Genomic DNA, 20,935 nt, shown 5'->3' with positions numbered 1-20,935 from the left:
AAAATAACTACAGCGTGGCCATGAGGGGTTTCAACACCCTTTAGGTCTTCATAAAGGGGGCTATGGGTCCCGTTCCTCGGGCTCCCTCCTTTTAGCTTAATCACGAACGAACCGACCCAGCCGACCTCAGCAGATGAGTGCCTCAATCTCATCACGGAGCCGGTAGCAATCCTCCGTGTCATGGCCATGATTTTTGTGGAAGCGGCAGTACTTCTTCGAGTGCTTCTGCAACTCTGACGGCCATGTTTTTGGTGGAGGTCGAAGGTAGCCCCGGCCCTCAATCTCCATGAGGATCTCGGCTCAGGTGGATGTGAGGGGAGTGTATTCTTCAATTTTCTGGAGAGAAGACCTCTGACGAGCTGGCTCTTGGGCCGAGGAGGATTCTCCTCGTGCCGGGGGGATCTACTGCTTGGTTGGGAGCGCTCCTCGTGGTGCTTTTTCTGTATTTTGGCATGTCGTTCGGCTGCCTCTCGCTGAGAGGCCGTGGCTTCCTTAGCCTTCGCGTACTTGTGAGCTCGGGCCAACATTTCAGCAAAGTCGGCAAGAAAACTCTTCTCGATGGAGAAGAGAAATTTATAAGACCGAGATCCAGTCTTCAATGTGGACATGGCGATTGACTGATCGAGATCGCAAACCTCTCATGTGGCCGAGGTAAAGCGATCGATGTAGTCTTTTAAGGATTCTCCCTCCTTCTGCTTGATAGCGAAGATGGAGTTTGAGGTCCGGCGCTGACGTCAGCTGGCGGCAAAATGGGTGGCGAGCTGCCTGCCTAGCTACTCAAAGGAGAGAATCGAGCTGGGCTTTAGCTCGGAGAACCAAAAACGAGCTGCCTTGTGGAGAGTCGTTGGGAAGGCTCTGTAGAGTAGGGCATCTGTGGCCCCTTGGAGTGTCATAAGGGCCTTGTAGCTCTCCAAATGATCCAGAGGATCGGATGAGCCATCATATGCTCGATCTATGGCATCTTGAACCTCTGGGGGATCGGCTCATCCACGATCCATTGAGGGAATGGAGACTCGGTTGTAAAGTCGAGGTTGGCGTCTTGCTTTGGTGCTCGGTCTCGGAGCATTTATATCTGCAGCTCCAAGTCCTCAACTTTTCTACCAAGCTTGGGCGGGGCTTCCGTTGCAGCTCAGCATGGGGTAGACCCCGCCTCAGATGGTTGCTCCCGTGCTCGAGGCGTCAGACTTCGACGCGAGCTCTCAGGATAGTGGCTGCGCGACAAGCCTTTCCGGCTCGGGGACCGAGCTCAGTGGGAGCTTCGGTGATGGCGACGCTCTGCAGGAAAGCGACGTCACGAGCACCGTCTTGAGGACTTGCACCCATGAGGAGGGAGTGTAGGCTGGGCTCCTGCCCGCTGCAGGCCTTGAATGGCCGTAGTGAATGCTTGGACTTGCTGGGCAAGCAAACTAAACTACTCTGGCTGGACCTGAGGAGTTCGGTCCGCCGGTTCCGCAGGGGGTGGACTTTGGAAGGAGCTGTCGGGAGTTGGTACCCGATGCCTCGATGCGTTTGAAGCTCCTTGACCCTTCAACTTCATGATCACGACTCAGGCCCTTCCTCTAAAGCCAAATGTTAGAGTTCAAATTTGGCCCGAGGATGACCACGCCGAAGGAGCTGAGAGAGCTGCCGGCCAGAGCGGAGGAAGAGGAGAGCCACCTTCCGTGCGACGGTGTATCTGCACAAAGCTTCACTGATGGTTCCGGTGGGGGCCCTCCGATGTTCAAGTTAGAATAGAGTTTTTTTTTACCAGCTTGAAAAAGATCCTCAGGCGTTACCTGATGGGGCTATTTATAGTCTCCGTAGAGGTGCCCAAGTAGTGGAGGTATGGCCTGTCCTCATCATAAGAGGAGATGGCTTTTAGCCAGATGGCGTGCAGCTAGAATTTGCTTGAGGCGCACGGTGTAGTTCGTTCTTTTGAACGGTAAGGCATTAGTAGATATGGTAGGGTATGGCCCTTAATAGGAAGCATGGCTGGGGCAGCATGGCGTCGTCCTTGGTTGTTGTTGGCCAGCAAGCAAAGCATGGCGCGGTGAGGTTGTGATGTACGGCTACGTGTGCGGGCGTAGTGTTGAGAACCCAGGCAAGCGGCACCGCCCTTCTGAGATCGGCCTTCTGGGCACGGCCTTCTAAGCTTGGCCTGTTGAGGTCGGCCTAGATTTTGGCAGGGGCGAAGTCTGCTCGGCCGAAATTGGGTGACTCCATGCCGGAATAGGACGATCCATTTTGCCCCCCATCAGCACCGATTACCGGCAAGATATGTCCAAATAACCTGATATGCTCAAATAACTCTTCTTTTTTTTTGTCTCGGAAATAGACACAAAAGATTGTATAACCAAAATTTTGAAAGAGACTGTGTGAAACTGGTGCGAGGACAAAATATTCTCTACACCGTGTACACTATGTAGTCATATGCACCAACCACAACTGTTTTTATTTTATACTCTATTTATCAAGCATGCAGCTTGATGCACTGCTATAGAGACTAGCAGTTATATTTGGTGGTGTGCACCAGCATATGGTGCGTACAATTTACGAAATAATTTTTCAACGAGTGGTTGGATTTAGCACTTATCATCCTGCTCCCAATGAAAAATATTCTCCAATTTTTTTTGAGTGATCTTGTTTATATCTCGAAAAACTTTATAGAAATCCAATTAACAAATAAAAAAAGACAGTGAATTGCTGCTCCCTCCCAACCTTCCGTGCACGTGGAAAATTATTCTCTACGACTGCACTATTCCCATGACTTCGTCCGGTATCACGGGATGTGGGAGCCTTACTTTGTTGTTACAACGTCTAGATTTATCCATATCTCTTGCCTCTTAGAAGCCTCCACCTTCTAGCCATATCAAGATGAATTTCAATAGTAATGTTTCAGGTGATGGAGATAGAGCAGGTGTAGATTTTATGATCCGGAGTTATGACTCTAGGTTGATTGCTTGTTGGGGAGCAAAGCATCGTCGGTTTGATAGTTGTAGGTGCGGAGCTCAGGACAGCTTGGGAGGCCTCACCTATGTGAGGCGGGTACTGAGAGCCGAGTATATTATACTGGAGGAAAATTTCGTGACGGTGATCGATTGGATACGGGATGAGAGACGGATGGAGGATAGAGACCCTCTTCTCCGTACTGTATCGCTTTTCAAGTCACATATACCATGAGGCGAATTGAGCCGCCGATTGAATTGCCACTAATGTCACTAAGCACTTTGCAGCGGTCCTGTAGCTACAGCAGAAGGCCGCTCTCTCAGTGTTTTGTTATTTCCTGGTCTTTGACTTTGCTGGCTGCACGCTCGCCAGGGTAGTATGAGCCGTTTCAGCGACTCTTTTTTACACCCCGATTATTGAGTACGTATTTTGATGAACCGGTTCAGAAATGGTGGTTCTCATTGTCGGCGTGCGCTGCCATCTGATGCACGCAGTGGACGGAAATTTGGCCAACTACTCCGGTTTTTAAGACTTTAGTTTTAAAATTTGTTAGAGAGAGACAGAGAGAGACGGCTTCAAGGGTCCAAGCAGCCGTTTGAGAAGTGCCTCTTTGAACTCGTTTCCATAGTCTCTCTCTCTCTCTCTCTCTCTCTCTCTCTCTCTCACAGAGAACAACTCTCAGCTCATCCTTCGTAATCTTCCTTTGGAGAAAGCATCACCCAGACTCGTTCTTAGGGAATAGGGCCCCGTTTTCTCACCCAAAGATGGATTTTTTCGTTAGTATTTTGTGATATAGAGCCGAAAAATCCGCGATTCCGCTTTTGTTCCGCTTGAGTATCACCAATTCGCGTAGAAAAGGGAACCTTTATTACAAAATCTCTGTCGGTTTTCTCAAACCTGTATTATTTGGGCATTTCTGGTGTATTTTTTCTCGTTTTTATGTTATTGTTCCCTCAGAATTTCTTCTACTGTCTGTTTTAGGTAGAATTTCTATTTGCTTCTCCTTTTTAATGAATCCGTTTGAGAACCAGCTCTTATTTCTTGGCTACGAAATTTGTTAAAGTTTTCAATCTCGAACTTCGGCGTGCCATAAGAAACGCTTTCTGGCGTTGCCTCGAATCGAATTTTTCGAGGTCTCGAGCTTGAAATCTTGTTATTTTCTCAATTATAACCGAGAATCTCGGCTCCAAATCTCTTCTTTCCATTTCTCCAGCTGGGTGATCTACTGAATCTTTTGGTGTGATCTCATACTTCGTCCCTCTTCCCTAGCAAATTCTCCTAGGAGTTGCTCTCGATTCTATTTGACATCCCTATATCAAAATCTTCTCCTCAACTTCGGCCAAGAAACATCTTTCGATCTCATTTGGCCAAATTTGTCCAACTATTCTCAACCACTTTCAAAATCTTTATATAGAATAATTTTTCCGGCTTTAGTTGTCTTCCTCCCTAGTAATTTCCATGGGCAACGGATTGACTTGCATACCAAAGGATGAGAGAGGTGGCGTCGGGTCACGGAGCAAGAGGACCTCAAACTCGAGGTCACAGAGGAAGATGGTCTCTGAAGAGGAGCTGTTGCACCGCCAGGCCCTGGCGATGGCAATCCAGCAGCACCAGCTATCGCAGCGGTTCAATGGCTCAATGTCCCGGAGGATTGGGTCCGCAAGCTCTCGGCGGTGGGACCTCCCTGATTCAATCACAAATGGGAAACAGGTTACTTTCAGATTGCAACCTTTTCATCCTTCAGTTCTTCTTGCTCCACTATTTTAACTATGATTTAATCATTATGTACCGAAAAAACTATGATTTAATCTTCTCTATAGAACCGTGAATGTTTATCATATATTTCACTTTTCCTTGTATGAGGGTGGTAGCTTTTACATTAGAAGATCCGGCAATGAGTATTTTCTTAAGGGTATAGGCTTAGGTTCTTCATTACTTATAATGTAGGTTATAAGTCGCCAGAATAAGATGTAGAATTCTTTTAAGATTTAGAGGTGATTTGGCTGTCAATTTGGAGAATGGAAATTTTGACTGTTTTTGATGGGCAACTTTATGGAAACGTCAAGGAAAGAAAAGGATTTGTTTGTCAAAAAGGTTTAGGATCCAAACTGCTTTTCTGGATTTCAGAAGCTGTATTGATATCCTTGGCAACGTTTTTTGTGATGAAGTGAAAAATAGCTGCTCGTTAAATCTCATTGCAAAAGAACTTGGAAACTGTATAGAAAGCATTCCTCCAATTACGCCTTATAAACTTACGGGCCCACTCAATTTGTAAACTCTCAAGATTTCCACCTTGATCTTCGTTACCATGGATCAATAATTTTCTCAGTCATGAGTTGTCAAAAGAAGGGCTGTAGTAGTTTTCCATGACAATTCTCTGCTCATAATGATTATAGAGTCTCCTACTTGATTGAGCTGGGGTCTAATCGAGCTTGATTTGCTTATTATTTGATTGAGCCTAATCAATCAGCTTGCTAACCTCAGACCAAGCTGAAATCAATTTGAGCTTGTATTCAGCTGGAATCAAGCTCAGTTGAAGGCTGGTTCAAACTCAGTTCAGACAATTAAATTTAGAAAGCAATTAACATTTGTTAGACATAAATTTTTTAAAAAATTATTGAATATACTATGAAATCTATTATCACTCAACAGAACATAATAATTTAGCTAAACCTTCAAACATAGATTTTATATTGGTAGTGTGTAAGTGTGTGTGCATATAAAATCTTTTTGAGCCTTATGGATTTTAGCTTGATCAAGTTGGGTTAATTGCTGACTTCACTTGAAACTAATTTCAAGCCAAAGAACCAAGTTTAAGGTTGGATCAATTAAATCTGTATTGAGCTTGATTTGAGCTTAATTGAAGCCGAGCTCGAGCATCTTAGATCAATTAATACATATAACCATAAAAAGATGACTTCGTCTCCCACCACAGACATTAAACAATCTTAACCACTGTCAGCCTTAAAACATTAATCTTACTCATGTTGTCACTCATATAATCTCTCTGCATATTTGCATTGTTTATTTGTGCACCCTTGTATGGTCATGATTGTTTCTAACATTGCATACCCATGATCCTTAATTTCATGCACCATGTGTTCAATTCTGTCCCCACATTTGTACAAGTAGTTTCCCAACACAAATTTGGTGAACCACTTGCACTCATGAGAATGACCTTTGATTAGTGCAAACTAAATACTTGCCACGGTTACGTAGTGCCCAAGCGCTCTAAAGTGTTCATTGCTATGTTTATATAACCTGACATCATGACTCTTCTGCAAAATATGAGTATACGAACATATTAAAATATGTTGAATACTATTACATTTACTTGTTAATAGTTTTCTTATCAAAAAAAAAATCCACACCAAATTCATACATGGGGGAAAAAGACATGACATTTAATTGAAAGTGTGTCTGTCTAAGTTGATTTCATTTGCACGTAAAACAGTAAAGAGTGGTATTGCCATAATTTGCATTCTAATGTTTCCTATTAAAAGAATCCAAAAAATGCCCAAGTGTTGACACTTCTGGTCAATGTAAGCAAGTCACTACATTTGTGGGGTACCAGCAAATTTCCTTCTATACCATCCCATCTTCAATCGGTAACCTAAAAATTTCAAAAATTCAAGTTTCCAAAAATTTGAAAATAAAAATGTTCCTCTAACACTACCTTGGAGATTCTTCGGCTAAGATGGATAAAAGCTTTTAAAGAGGTGCAATGAAGCTCTCAGAATGGCTATTTGTTATTAATTGCATTTTTTCTCTTTCTTGACCTGAACTATTGCAAATATCTTTTTAACTAATAATTGCATATTATGTACATCACAACAACACTTCACTAGGTTCCTGGTCAGACTATGTATGAGACAAACAAAATGATGACCTTTCTATTTTATGATACTCACACTTCCATAATAAAGGTTCCTTGCAGTTTGTTGACTCGATCATGCAATAAAATGATGTGATATGTGCTTTGCCTCATTTATTTTGAGCTATTGATATGCCATCAGTTAGACAACATGGATGTACAGTGCCACAGATACTATCAATTGTTTCCCCTCAAGTAATGGTGAAGGCAAGGTTTTAAGTCCTGGCAAGACAAGACAGAGGGCGTCCCAACCTTCCCATCCCGTTCCTATGAGAAAACGGAACCATAACGGGTTAGGACTCCAAAACCCATCCACGTGGGGAGAGAAGAAGAAATAGGAAAGAAAGAAAGGGAGGAAAGCTGAAGAAAAGGAAAAAGTGAAAGGAAAGAAGAAGAAAAAAAAAGAAAGAAAGGAAGGAGAAGAAAAAGAAAGAAAGGAAGGAGAAGAAGGAAGAAAGGAAAGAGAAAGAAGAAGGAAAAGGAAAAAAGAAACAAAGGAAGGGATAAGAGAAAGAACAAGGAAAGAAAAGAAAAGAAGGTAGAAGAAAAAGAAAGAAAGGAGGGAAAGAAAGAAGAAAAAAGAAAGAAAGAAAGAAGAAATGAAAGAAGGGGAGAGAGATGGGGATGTCTATCGGGATGCCTGACTGAGATTGCTGCTGGGACGGAGCGGGATAGCAGGGCATCCCATTTCTTGGAGAAACCGGGGCATGACCATCCCACGGGATTTAAAACATTAGGTGAAGGTACTAACTTGGATGAAATAACTGTAAAATAAGATCATTTTTGTTAGTTATAAGGCAACTTGATTAATGCAAACCATGAAAATGGGAGAGTTTAAAGAACTTGACTCTCCTTCCGTCCCCTTCCTATCTAAGATACCCCATCCCCTCTCCATTAACAATAATGATGGAAGTCCAATGTGGGTTAGCTAGAGACATGAACAAGGGTGGCATAGAGGGAGTTTGGAGCAAGATGTAGAATGGGGGGAGGGGATGCTCCATGGCATGGTTGCAGATTGACCAAGTTTAGGTAGGCTGGTGTAATAGATGATGCGAAGGGTGGGCGATGCTAGAGTGACTCGAGTAAAGGATATGATAAGGGATTGGGGTGTGGTAGACATATTCAAGACTGGGTGGGGAAAGATGGTCAGACATAGATGAGATTAGAGTAGTGGGAGAAGGAGCATGACTATGTCTACTAGGGAGGGAGTGTGGATTGATAGAAAGGGGTAGGAGGGATGGCTAGATGCAAACCAGGCTGGAGCATACGAGTAGTGGGGACAAGGCTGCAACTATGTAGGGGAACATGGTCCAATGCTCAGCTAAATTCACCTGAACTCTCTTCTCCTCTCTCTCTCTCTCTCTCAATCCTACTGTGAATGGGTGTGCTGATGCTTTGTCAAGCTCTTGAGACTATCTTGTTCCTCTTTCTCTGTATGATTGATGAGTACGAGCAAGTGGTTTGGGTGCTCCACTGAGCCTAATGAAGCCCTTCATGGCTTCATCCTCTTCTTCCCCTCTCTCTCTCTCTCTCTCTTCAGTTAAAGAGAGAGGGCTCTTATGAAGGAGTCCTACAAACTTGCAACTTCTTGTTCTAATTGTTGTTCTAATAAAACTTGTATTATTCTTTGTCCTTAGACAAAAGAATAGCTAAAATAAAATTTCAAAATAATCAACAAAGAAGAGAAATTACCAAGTTAATCTGCAAAGACATTTTTGCTTGCAGTATACAACTCAAGTCAAGAAATATATCATCCTTAACTTCTCCTTTTATAAATTCTTAATTTCTATCATATGAAACTTGTGAAACACATATGCTTCCTTGGAGTATCCATGGTCATATTTAATATATTTCAGATACCAGTGTTCCTTTAGTAGGGCTAGATATGCATCAAATACTTTCCATGGGTATCCATCTCTAAAATAACACATAAGATGAATTTGTAATCCAGATACTCTTCAGACATGTCTGGGATATTTTTGGAGCTAGCAGATGATAACAAGTTGGGTTGAATGGGGTGGTTTGACACCTAGTTCCATACACATTAAGTTATGTAAAGATCCTACAACCTTAAACCATCATATGTGCTCTGATAAAGAAAGAGATGGTGGATGGAGCAGATGAATTGAACAAAAATTAATGTATCTTGTGTACAATATAGTTGTAGACATGGAAAGATGTCTTAATTATTATCATTTCCCCGCCATAACCATGTTCGGGATACAAATAGGCTGTGTCAGGTCTGGGTTATCCAAAATTTTTGATAGGTAAGGTTGGCCTGATGGCGAGCCCAAATAGTGTAAAATTTTGCCCGTGGGTCCACCTATTGGCATCTCTATATACAACCTATGTCTTCATATTTTTTGTTTGCACATCCACATTTTTGTATTGTGTCAACCATATTGATTATTTCTGTTCATGCTTCATGGGTAGTCAGTACCTGTTCTTTCTACAAACTCCTGTAGGACATGCACCAGTAATGAACTGTGGACTTTTTTCACTTTTAAGTAACACAAGTTCCTTGCAGTAGATTTTGATTTACCATGCCTTCTCTTTTGTAGTATTTTGATATGAAGCATAATGTAACTCTAACTGTTTTTCCGTTTTCGAAATTGTACTTTCAGGTCCCTGTTTCGCTCGAGAATCTTGAAACAAAGAAAATTGTTCTAGTACATGGGGAAGGATTTGGAGCTTGGTGCTGGTATAAGACCATTTCTTTGTTGGAGGAGGCAGGACTGCATCCTGTTGCTCTGGATCTCACAGGGTCTGGGATAGACCACACAGATACAAACAGCATAACAACTTTGGCAGACTACGCAAAGCCGTTAATTAATTACCTGCAAGATCTTCCTGAGAATGATAAGGTGGAAAGGCTTTCATGAAAAAAATTTCATGCATGCGTTTCTATAAGCACCTTTGCTGTATATCAATAATATTTTGACCAATATAATGGCACAGGTTATTTTGGTTGGCCATAGCTGTGGAGGTGCAAGCATATCATATGCACTAGAACGTTTCTCCAAAAAGATCACAAAAGCAGTATTTCTTAGCGCCACGATGGTACTGGATGGACAAAGACCTTTTGATGTATTTTCAGGAGAAGTGAGTACTCACTTTCATTTTTTACCAGTAGCTTACAAACCTCAATCCCCTCCCCGAATCTCATCCAAAAAAAATTGTGTGATGCCACAACAATATTAAATTATAAATATACAAAGTTATTTGGAATGCTTCTATGTGACTGCATTATTTCCATCCTGCATTATGCATATTCGTTGATCCAGGGCCACAATGTGGCTTGGACTGACATCTTCATATTGACCTGTCCAATGAATAATTTTCCACACAATTGGAAAAGCCATGTGCAACCATCTGTTTTTTTCAGATTCCAGGAATATCTGTTCCAGACTTAAATTTTGTGGACCATCTCTGACTTGGCCTGGTATCTGACTAAGGTGTGTTCTGGCATGTGCCTGACAAGGAAATTTTTCTTACCTTGTTTGACCTTGGGATGTTCCCATTCTAGCAGTTGGAAGCTGCCTATTGCACTTAAGGCTTTTTGTTTCAAAGTTGTGCTTGCTCATTCTTTTTTTGTCATATTTTTGCAGCTAGCATCTGCTGATGTTTTCTTGCAAGAGTCACAGTTTCTAGTCTATAGCAATGGAAGAGACAAGGCTCCTACTGGCCTTGTGTTGGACAAACAACAAATTAAATGTCTATACTTCAACCAGAGTCCTTCCAAGGTTAGAAACAATTCAATTCTTAACTCTTTTATCAGATAATTTCTTCTCATTCAATTTATAGAATGTATTTTTTATTTATTTTGCTACATTAGATATTTTCTGCAGGTGCTTTCTGTTAGATTATTTATGTTTATATATGATCTCATGCCTATGAATTTAAAGGATGTAACTGCAGTGTAGCATCTTATAGACTAGCAGAGAAATGTTATGCTAGCACTTTTTTGATATGACTTAATGAACAGCATGATCTATAGAAAAAGAATACCAAGATCAAATGCACAATTGGTGGCTATCTGACAAAATGCAAAATTGGAAGATGGTATTTTTATGCAGCTAATGTAGATTTTAAATATAATAGTTATAAGTAGTCATGGACCAGGAGACACAGCAACCAAATTCAGACAAGTAGCCTAGCATCTGCCTCAGCAAGATTAAAAAAATAAAGGAGATGTGGAGATGCATACTAAAATACTTATATATTTATTTTTTTAAAATATTGTAAAAAAAATAAAAGTTATTATTTGTTAACACTTCCAATATAGATATTTTTCAAGAAAAATAACATTTCGCAAAGTCATTTTAATATTTACATCCCTGGCCAATCTCTGACAGAAAACAAACGTTCACTTCTAAGTTCGAACATTATTAAAACAAGTTGAGCCCATTGTTGGAAGAGTCCAACATTCCACCAATCTTGATAAGGTGGTGCAATCAAAGTCCTTCATGAGTTCAAGTGTCTTTCACTTGATTTGGATACATGTTCTGCATGGATTGTTGGAGTTGGATGCAAGTGTCGAGGTAAGATTATCAGCATAAGCAGCATTTATTACCCACCAAATCAGGGCAGTTAGAACTCAAATCCTGAACCTCGATGTCAATATAATACAAACAATATGAGGAATTCCCCATGGATAGGGCACATTCATGTGATAGCTACTAATTGTAAGAGTGATCTTTGACGTTATACAAATTCTGTCACATAAACTACTAAGCCAACTCAAATAGAAGAAAAAGCCCTAGTTGGAAAGCATTTTTAACAGACTAGAAGTGAGGTTTTTCCTTACCATCTACATTTTTTAGGCCTAAGTATCAGCAAAAGAAAAAAGACCGGAAACTTTGGAACTTTCTGAATATTCATTTCCACTCCTTTTAGAAGGAAATAGTGTTAAAGATGTAGCAAAAATGCTTAGAAGAATGCAAGATGATTTCATCAATCAATATGAACATCTGTTGGTCAGCATAAGCTCTTTGCTGAATTGATAGTATCGTTGAATGTTTTGAGCAATGACAAGGCTACAGATTTTGTATTTTATACATTGAAAAACCCAGATAATTGCTTTTAAGCATTACATGAAGCTCTTGTTGGGAAAATACTGTCCCAGAAAATTTTAAATCTATAATACTCTACTTCAACAAATAATAGGCAGAAATAGGCTTATAGAAAATAAATAGAGAAAGTGGAAAGATGGAACCCGAGATGCTGAGGCGTGGTATGTTGGTCACTTTCCTTGAAGTAGATTTCGCCGCCTTACAGTGCACTAGGCTTGGATGGCGTTCTACTCCTGAGATACAACAGCCTCTCGCACTGTTCCTTCTGCCTCAATGATTTTGCACAGATCAAAGAAGCTTTCGAACCCAGAATCAGTATGCAGCAAGCCCGTTGATTGAAAGAAAAATAGCAAACAGGGAGAATAGTAGTTTTCTGCTTTCAAAAAATTATATATATCCTGTCTAATCCGAAGAGGTCTATTTATAGACTTCTTCGGGACAGACGCGACCCAAAACCGATCCAACGGTCAAAATCGGTAAGAAAGTTTGAAAAAAAAACACTGGGAGTATGGCCAGCGGATGCGAGGTCGGTTGCGAAGAGGTGCTATCGAGGAAGCGACGTGGCTCCTCGTGCTAAGGGTGCGAAGCACGACTCATGCGCCTCTTGGCTCATCGCACCTGTTGTCCGACCTCGGCTCCTCTGGGCTCATTGCACCTGTGGTTCGACCTCAGCCTCGGCACCTCGGACGAGCACAGGCACAAGGTACCTCGGACGAGCAGGGCCTCAGTCTCTTGGACGACCTCAGCTCTGGGTCGCACAGGTGCAAGGAACCTCGGACGAGCAGGGCCGACGAGCAGAGGCACGAGCGCAAGGAAACTCGGACGAGCAGGGCACATGCGCAAAGAACCTCTGGTCGCGCAGGCACAAGGAACCTTGGACGAGCAGGGCCTGTGAGGCGCAAGTAACCTCGGACGAGCAGGGCCGAGCGAGCACAGGCTCGAGCGCAAAGACCGTCGGGTCGGACGAGCACAGGCACAGAACCGAGCCTTCACGTAAATAAATCCTCCATATGAGAGATTTAAAAAAGGAGGGAATAGAGATTCGAACCACCTACCTCAAGCACCTCAAGCGGGCACACCAACCATCCACACCACACTCCCTTCTTAACATATATACATAATATATATGTTTTAAGTATGAAAACTTTTAATTATTATTTAATAAAAATCTAACATTCCCCCACCTGATTAAAATGTTTTCAAAAACTATATAAAATAAAAAATAGTCAAACTGGGCTTGTTTATGTCACGACTTCAATAAAGGTAGCTTGCGGCTTTGAACCTTTACCTAGTGAAAGTATATTTTCATCTGAAAGGTATAGTGGTAGCTAAAAAGCTTTGAACCAAATCCTTTGGTTCAGATTTCTATATACTTCACCCATGACAAATGCAAATACTGGGTTCATTATAGGTGGTGCTTTTTCTGGCCTTATGCACCAATATCTCAGTTTCATGAGTGCTCTAGGGGTTAAACCCTTATCTCCATAGACTGCGGCCACACAGTCACACTCACATAGGTGAGTCCTCTAAGGGTGCTCGCAGCACAGCACCTTGCCATAGTCTCGGACTCATTCAGAGTTTTAAACTCTTCCGTATACCTCTGCTGTATTTAGCACTCACATCACAGGGAGAGACCAAATGACATAAAGTCATTTTATTATAGTGCTAACTAATCATTAAACAACTTGTTTTTCCCGTTGAACCTTTCGTCTTGGGATCTCCAGTCAGAAAAGGTTGGGTTGCCATTGTCAATGATTCCTTATGGGTTTCAGTCCCATCCCCTTTGATGTTTCTATGACTTTGCTTCTAGCCAGTCCTTTAGTTAAAGGATCTGCTAGGTTATCTTTAGATCCAACAAATTCCAAAGTTATGATACCATTTTTAATTAGGTATCTAATAGTCTTATGTCTCACACTAATGTGTCTTCTGTTTCTCTTGTTATACTCAGTATTTCTACAAGTATTAATTGCAGCTTCATTATCACATAACAAAGAGATAGCAGGTATAGGCTTTTCCATAATAGGTATTTCAGACATAAGATTCTTAAACCATTCTGCTTCTTGACTTGCAGAATCTAAGGCTACAATCTCAGCCTCCATAGTGGATCTTGTGATCACAGTTTGTTTGGATGATCTCCAAGCAACAGCTGCACCACCCAACATGAATATGTATCCACTAGTTCCTTTTCGGTTCACTGAATCAGTGATCCAACTAGCATCACTGTATCCTTCAAGTACAGCGGGAAATCTTGAGTAATGTAAACCATAATACATGGTACCTCTCAAGTATCTAAGTACTCTATCCAGTGCTTCCCAGTGACTAAGACTAGGGCAACTATTAAACCTACTGAGCTTTCCTATAGCATAAGAAATGTCAGGTCTACTTGTATTTGCAACATACATCAGTGTCCCAATAATTTGAGCATATTTCTCTTGGGCCACTGGATCACCTTTATTGCACTTCAAGTTCAAACCATGCTCATAAGGTGTACTCACTGGTTTACAGTTGTACTTATTAAATTTCTTCAATATTTTCTCAATATATTGTGATTGATCAAAAATTATACCATCAGGTATTCTGGTAATCCTGTTACCAAGAATTACCTCTGCCTGACCTAAATCTTTCATATCAAAATTATTAGACAAAAAAGTTTTGATATTAGTCACCATATTCATATCAGTACCAAAAATTAAAATATCATCAACATATAAACACAAGATAATACATGAATCATTTTCTAACTTTGAATATAAGCACTTATCTGATTCATTTGCTTTAAAGCCATAAGAAACAATTATTTTATCAAATTTCCTATGCCATTGCTTAGGAGCTTGTTTTAAACCATAGAGGGATTTGACTAACCTACAAACTTTTCTTTCCTGTCCTTGAGCCACATATCCCTCTGGCTGATCCATATAGATCTCTTCCTCTAAATCACCATGAAGGAAGGCAGTCTTGACATCCATTTGATGAATTATCAAATTATGGATTGAAGCCAGTGCAATTAAAGTACGAATTGTGGTTATCCTAGTCACAGGAGAATATGTATCAAAGTAGTCAATACCCTCTTTCTGAGAAAAGCCCTTAGCAACTAATCTTGCTTTATATTTTTCAATAGAACCATCAGGTCTTAATTTCTTCTTAAATATCCATTTACAACCTATAGCCTTACTACCAGGTGGTAAGTCAGTTAAAAACCATGTTTTATTAGTCATAAGTGAATTCATTTCACTATTAATAGCTTCCTTCCAAAACATAGAATCTAATGAGTTCATAGCATCTTTATAAGTTTTAGGATCATCTTCAACCATAAAAGTATAGAAATCAGATCCAAAATCTTTCTTTTTCCTAATTCTTTTCCCTTTACCAAGTTCATTAATATCATTAAGTTCATTTTCATTTTCATTATTAGGAATAATTAGAGAATTAGATGGCGAACTACAAGATGCATCATTAGATCTATTTATTACATGCTTTTCTATTTTATCCTTAAATGGAAAAATGTCTTCAAAGAAAGAAGCATCTTTAGATTCAATTATAGTATTCTTTTCTATGCCATTAATATCAGAACTAATGACTAAGAACCTATAAGTAACACTATTAAGAGAATAACCAAGAAACACCGCATCAAAAGTATTAGGTCCTAATTTTCTTTTCTTGATTAAAGGAATATTAACCTTAGCCAAACAACCCCAAACTTCTACAAAGTTTAGGTTAGGTTTTCTTCCTTTCCAAAGTTCATAAGGAGATTCATTAGAACCTTTAAATGGAACCCTATTAAGCAGGAAACATGCAGTAAGCATTGCTTCCCCCCACCAAACCTCAGGTAAACTTGAGTTGGCAAGCAAAGATCTTACCATATCTTGCAGAGTCCTATTTTCCTTTCAGCCACTCCATTAGACTGAGGTGAATAGGGAGGTGTAACTTCATGTAGAATTCCATTAACTCTACAGAATTCATTCAAGTCATTAGAGGTGTATTCTCCTCCTCTGTCTGACCTGAGAATCTTTATTCTCTTGTCAAGTTGATTTTCTACTAAAGATTTATAAGTCTTAAACATCTCAAATGCTTCATATTTAGATTTCATTAAATAAACTTGACAATACTTAGAATAATCATCTATGAAGGTAATGAAATACCTTCTACCCCCTTTAGTCAAAGTTCCATTTAGATCACATACATCTGAATGTATTAATTCTAATAAAGTTGAATTTCTGTTTATTATTTTAAATGATTTTCTAGGTTGTTTAGATTGAACACAAATTTGGCACCTTTCCTTTTCATTTAATGAAACATTAGGTAATAAACCTGAGCTAATCATTCTTTTAATAGTATTATTATTCACATGTCCTAATCTAGCATGCCAAAGAGATGAAGAACATATTGAAAGCACAATTTTATTATTGTTATCAGAAGAAAAATCCAAAGATACATTATTTATTACATACAAGCCATCACACTCATAGCCTTTGCCTACAAATGTTCCATTCTTTGTTATAATCACTTTCTTAGATTGAAATAACAAAGAATAACCACTCCTATTTAGAAGAGATCCACTGATCAGATTCCTCCTTCCATCGGGCACATGGTACACATTAAATAGTGTAAGCACATTTCCAGACGTAAGCCTTAGAAGTACTTTTCCAGTTCCAAGCACTTTTGCCGAGGTGGAGTTCCCCATAGTTACTGTTAGGCCACTCCGGACCTGATAAGTAGTAAAAAGGGTATGATCAGTACACATATGAACATTCGCACCTGTATCCACTAACCAATCGGTAGAGCAAATTGCCAAATTTAATTCTGGACTTAAAGTTACATACCGATCATCAGTACTAGTAGGACCAATACTGGATAGCACCATGTTGGTTTGTGGATTTGCAGGTTGAGAAGGCGCATGTTCATAGTTCTGATACTTCTTCCTCTTCATCCGGCATACTCGAGCCATATGACCGAGTTTCCCACAATTGTAGCAAATCGGCTTCCGATCATTCTTATTGATATGATATTTTGGCTTCATAGGTTTTCTTTTGTTTCTAGGTCCACCCTTTTCAAATTTGGAGTTCTTGAACTTATGGGTCTTATTTTGGCTTTCTACAAAGTTCACTTTGGTTAGAAGCTCAGGATTCATGAGTTGCTCATTATCTTTCTCAAGGTGTTGTTCTTGGATCCTAATGGCAGACAATAGAGTTTTCATTGTCATATCCTCGGTTTTATGTTTCAGGGATAACCCAAAGTCTTTCCAAGAAGGTGGGAGCTTGTCAATGGTACAAGCAACTTGAAGGCTCTCAGTTATTCCCATTCCCCTTAAGCCTAATTCATGATAAATCACTGTTAACTCATGGGCTTGGTCAACTACGGGCTTGGTGTCAACCATCTTATAAGACAGGAATTGACTAGCAGCATACTTGTCCATTCCGGCATCTTGGATACCATATTTCTTATTAAGATCATCCCAAATCTCCTTGGAGGTTTTAAAAGTGCAGTAGACATCAAAAAGGGGATCAGTAAGATAGGACAGAATCCTTCCCCTACACAGGTAGTCTTTCTTCTTAAATTCCTCCAAGTTACAAGTTCTAGCTGGTTCATTCTCTTCCTCATTTGGAGGAGAGTCAAAGATTATGGAAAATAACCCAAGTGTGGTTAAGAAGATTTCCATCTTCTGTCTCCAACGCTTAAAGTTATTTCCATTAAATTTTTCAGGAGGAACCGGGTCACTTGCATTGGCCATTGGGGTAACTCTAAGTACTAGCCTATTATATGTAGGAGAATCTACTTCAAGAATGTTGGGAAAATACTGTCCCAGAAAATTTTAAATCTATAATACTCTACTTCAACAAATAATAGGCAGAAATAGGCTTATAGAAAATAAATAGAGAAAGTGGAAAGATGGAACCCGAGATGCTGAGGCGTGGTATGTTGGTCACTTTCCTTGAAGTAGATTTCGCCGCCTTACAGTGCACTAGGCTTGGATGGCGTTCTACTCCTGAGATACAACAGCCTCTCGCACTGTTCCTTCTGCCTCAATGATTTGCACGGATCAAAGAAGCTTTCGAACCCAGAATCAGTATGCAGCAAGCCCGTTGATTGAAAGAAAAATAGCAAACAGGGAGAATAGTAGTTTTCTGCTTTCAAAAAATTATATATATCCTGTCTAATCCGAAGAGGTCTATTTATAGACTTCTTCGGGACAGACGCGACCCAAAACCGATCCAACGGTCAAAATCGGTAAGAAAGTTTGAAAAAAAAACACTGAGAGTATGGCCAGCGGATGCGAGGTCGGTTGCGAAGAGGTGCTATCGAGGAAGCGACGTGGCTCCTCGTGCTAAGGGTGCGAAGCACGACTCATGCGCCTCTTGGCTCATTGCACCTATGGTCCGACCTCAGCCTCGGCACCTCGGACGAGCACAGGCACAAGGTACCTCGGACGAGCAGGGCCTCAGTCTCTTGGACGACCTCAGCTCTGGGTCGCACAGGTGCAAGGAACCTCGGACGAGCAGGGCCGACGAGCAGAGGCACGAGCGCAAGGAAACTCGGACGAGCAGGGCACATGCGCAAAGAACCTCTGGTCGCGCAGGCACAAGGAACCTTGGACGAGCAGGGCCTGTGAGGCGCAAGTAACCTCGGACGAGCAGGGCCGAGCGAGCACAGGCTCGAGCGCAAAGACTGTCGGGTCGGACGAGCACAGGCACAGAACCGAGCCTTCACGTAAATAAATCCTCCATATGAGAGATTTAAAAAAGGAGGGAACAGAGATTCGAACCACCTACCTCAAGCACCTCAAGCGGGCACACCAACCATCCACACCACACTCCCTTCTTAACATATATACATAATATATATGTTTTAAGTATGAAAACTTTTAATTATTATTTAATAAAAATCTAACAGCTCTAACACCTCCATCCATGTTCTTTATATTTCTTCAGTTTACATTACGATTTTTGAAAATCATCATCATTCATTCTGAAGGCCAGAGGTGCCATCAGGTGCAGGCCGATTACTAACCACAAGGTCCTTGTGCAAAAATTTGTTGGCACCTGACTGCTTGTAAGTTGTTAAACCTGCTTCTTGTCAACGTTTAACCTGTTCAGTATGTAGATAAATGCAGTAGCTCTAAAAGCCAACTCTAGGTTTGAGGGACTGCAAGATGTTTATTGAGCATTGACTGATTGTAAATATACTAAGATCATTCTTTAAGGTAATGTAGTGAAATATTTAGTACAAGAATGCTGAATCAATAATTGCTGTGATGTTCATTATATTAACTGTGACTTCAAGCACCAAGGCATCAATGTGGGCATGAAAGAGGTGGCTAGCCAAGGACAAACAGAGAAATCTGGTAGTGAGAGAGTAACTGTACAGCGAATCCATTTTGATCAAGCATAGGAAAATAAATATCACCAGTACACCCAATAGATTATTCCCTTGAAGCTACAGGACTAATGATAAAATGATGCAACAAAGAAGAAAGGATGCACTAACATAAGCTTTCTTGTAATATTTGGTTAGCTTCTGATTCATATGCTGCAGTCTAAAAGCCAAATGTCATTGCACTGGGTACAACATCTCTACCCAAACTGAAATTGCACAATTCGTTCCAAGGAATAAAGTACTCTGTGATGTCCCCATGCCAAACCATTCTGATCACATGCCCAACCATGTGCAAAGGCTTATGGCAATGAAAATGGGTCCATGCCAGCCTGTATTGGTGCATGCCAGTGCATGCCACTGACTGATCCACAATCCAGCAAAGGCTATATAGGGGTATATGACCCTGTACCTATGCTGGTACCTTAATGGCAAAAACACATTCCGTGTGGTATCACCCAACCTGGTACAGTACCTCAATCTATGATTTGTGCACCATACAAGCTGAGATGCATAACTCAGATGAAGAATGCTTATTATTACTAAAGCCTTAATTTCTTCTTTTTATTCCAATTTATACAGCAATCATCATTAAATTATTTTATGCACCTATATTAATTTATATATGCATGACAGCCGAGTTAACTGTAGTTTCTTAAATTTAAAGAAGCTCTGTTTCATGATGTCACTGTGGAAAATCGCAGATGACTAGCTGAAATCATCATCTGCATGGCTAACTCTAGATGGCTTTTAATGTTTTAATAGTTTTCAGTTAAATGGATGTGACTTATGTTTTCTAATGAAGGGGTGAATGGTGATAGCAGGATATATCTTTGGCTGCAGTTTCAATGAGACCCATCCCACTGGCACCAATCATGGAGAAGCTGTCTCTAACCCCTGAAAATTATGGCTCTGTCCGGCGTTATTTCATTCAGACACTTGGTGACTACATGCTCTCAGCCGACATCCAGGAGAAGCTGGTCCGGGAGAACCCGCCTCATGGGGTCTACAAGATCAAAGGCAGCGATCACTGCCCTTTCTTCTCAAAGCCACAGTCTCTGAACAAAATTTTGCTTGAAATCGCCCAGCTCTCATAGATACTGGTTTCATAAGGTTGCAGCTGAATGAGATGAGCTACAATGCATAAAATAGGATAGCAAAAAGGATTCACAAAATAAAAGATTTTGTGAAAAGTTTTGGAGGTCCGGGAGGAGACACGTGCTTGAACAAAGTTGATTGGAAAGGTTAAGTCTTGATAAGTTAATGCTCGTGATTCCGAAAGCTGCTTTTGTTCATCAATATGGAGGATTGCTGCATCAAAAATACATTATAAGAGATTCATGTATCAAAAATAAGAAATTTATTTATCAAGCAGGAATGTATTAAAATTTATAGATTTATTAAGAGCAAACGTTTTTTCATAAATAGGGTCAGTTCTTATCAAGAGCATGAAGTTTGATGAATGATTATAGTCATTATATATATATATATATAATTGATTATCCAAAATAAAGAATCATATTACATAAAGAATCATGTTATTATCCAAAAAAAACCTCCATCTGGTGAATGGAGAGCTTAGCACGAGATGGATTTTCTTTTTTAGTTATATATAATAGATAATTGATAAGTAAACCAAAAGATTGATAGAATTTTGACCTGTAAAAGTAAATCAGAAACTCATTCCTTCTGGAGT

The 20,935-nt window shown here is 40.4% G+C and overlaps 1 protein-coding gene across 3 annotated transcripts; it reads left to right on the top strand.

Annotated features, from left to right (window-relative positions):
- Nucleotides 1–3,361: 3,361 nt before the first annotated feature.
- LOC103717255 (putative methylesterase 12, chloroplastic) lies at nt 3,362–20,664 on the top strand. 3 transcript variants are annotated; one of them, XM_008805572.5, is made up of 5 exons: nt 3,362–4,635; nt 9,424–9,663; nt 9,758–9,901; nt 10,408–10,542; nt 20,064–20,664. In XM_008805572.5, the coding sequence occupies exons 1-5, from the start codon at nt 4,384–4,386 to the stop codon at nt 20,334–20,336; spliced, it is 1,044 nt and encodes a 347-aa protein (XP_008803794.1). In that variant the 5' UTR covers nt 3,362–4,383; the 3' UTR covers nt 20,337–20,664. The 3 variants fall into 3 exon arrangements, with proteins under 3 accessions (XP_008803794.1, XP_026664298.2, XP_088562952.1); XM_026808497.4 differs by lacking the exon at nt 20,064–20,664 and adding an exon at nt 18,798–19,098 and having other exon boundaries at nt 3,406–4,635; XM_088706826.2 differs by having other exon boundaries at nt 3,413–4,635; nt 20,045–20,664.
- The last annotated feature ends 271 nt before the right edge of the window (nt 20,665–20,935 follow it).

The sequence above is a fragment of the Phoenix dactylifera genome, chromosome 11 (genome assembly GCF_051530095.1).
Source record: "Phoenix dactylifera cultivar Ajwa chromosome 11, Ajwa_hap1_PhDact_Kaust_v1.1, whole genome shotgun sequence".
Taxonomy (NCBI): domain Eukaryota; kingdom Viridiplantae; phylum Streptophyta; class Magnoliopsida; order Arecales; family Arecaceae; genus Phoenix; species Phoenix dactylifera.
This window is presented reverse-complemented; position numbering and strand designations above follow the sequence as displayed.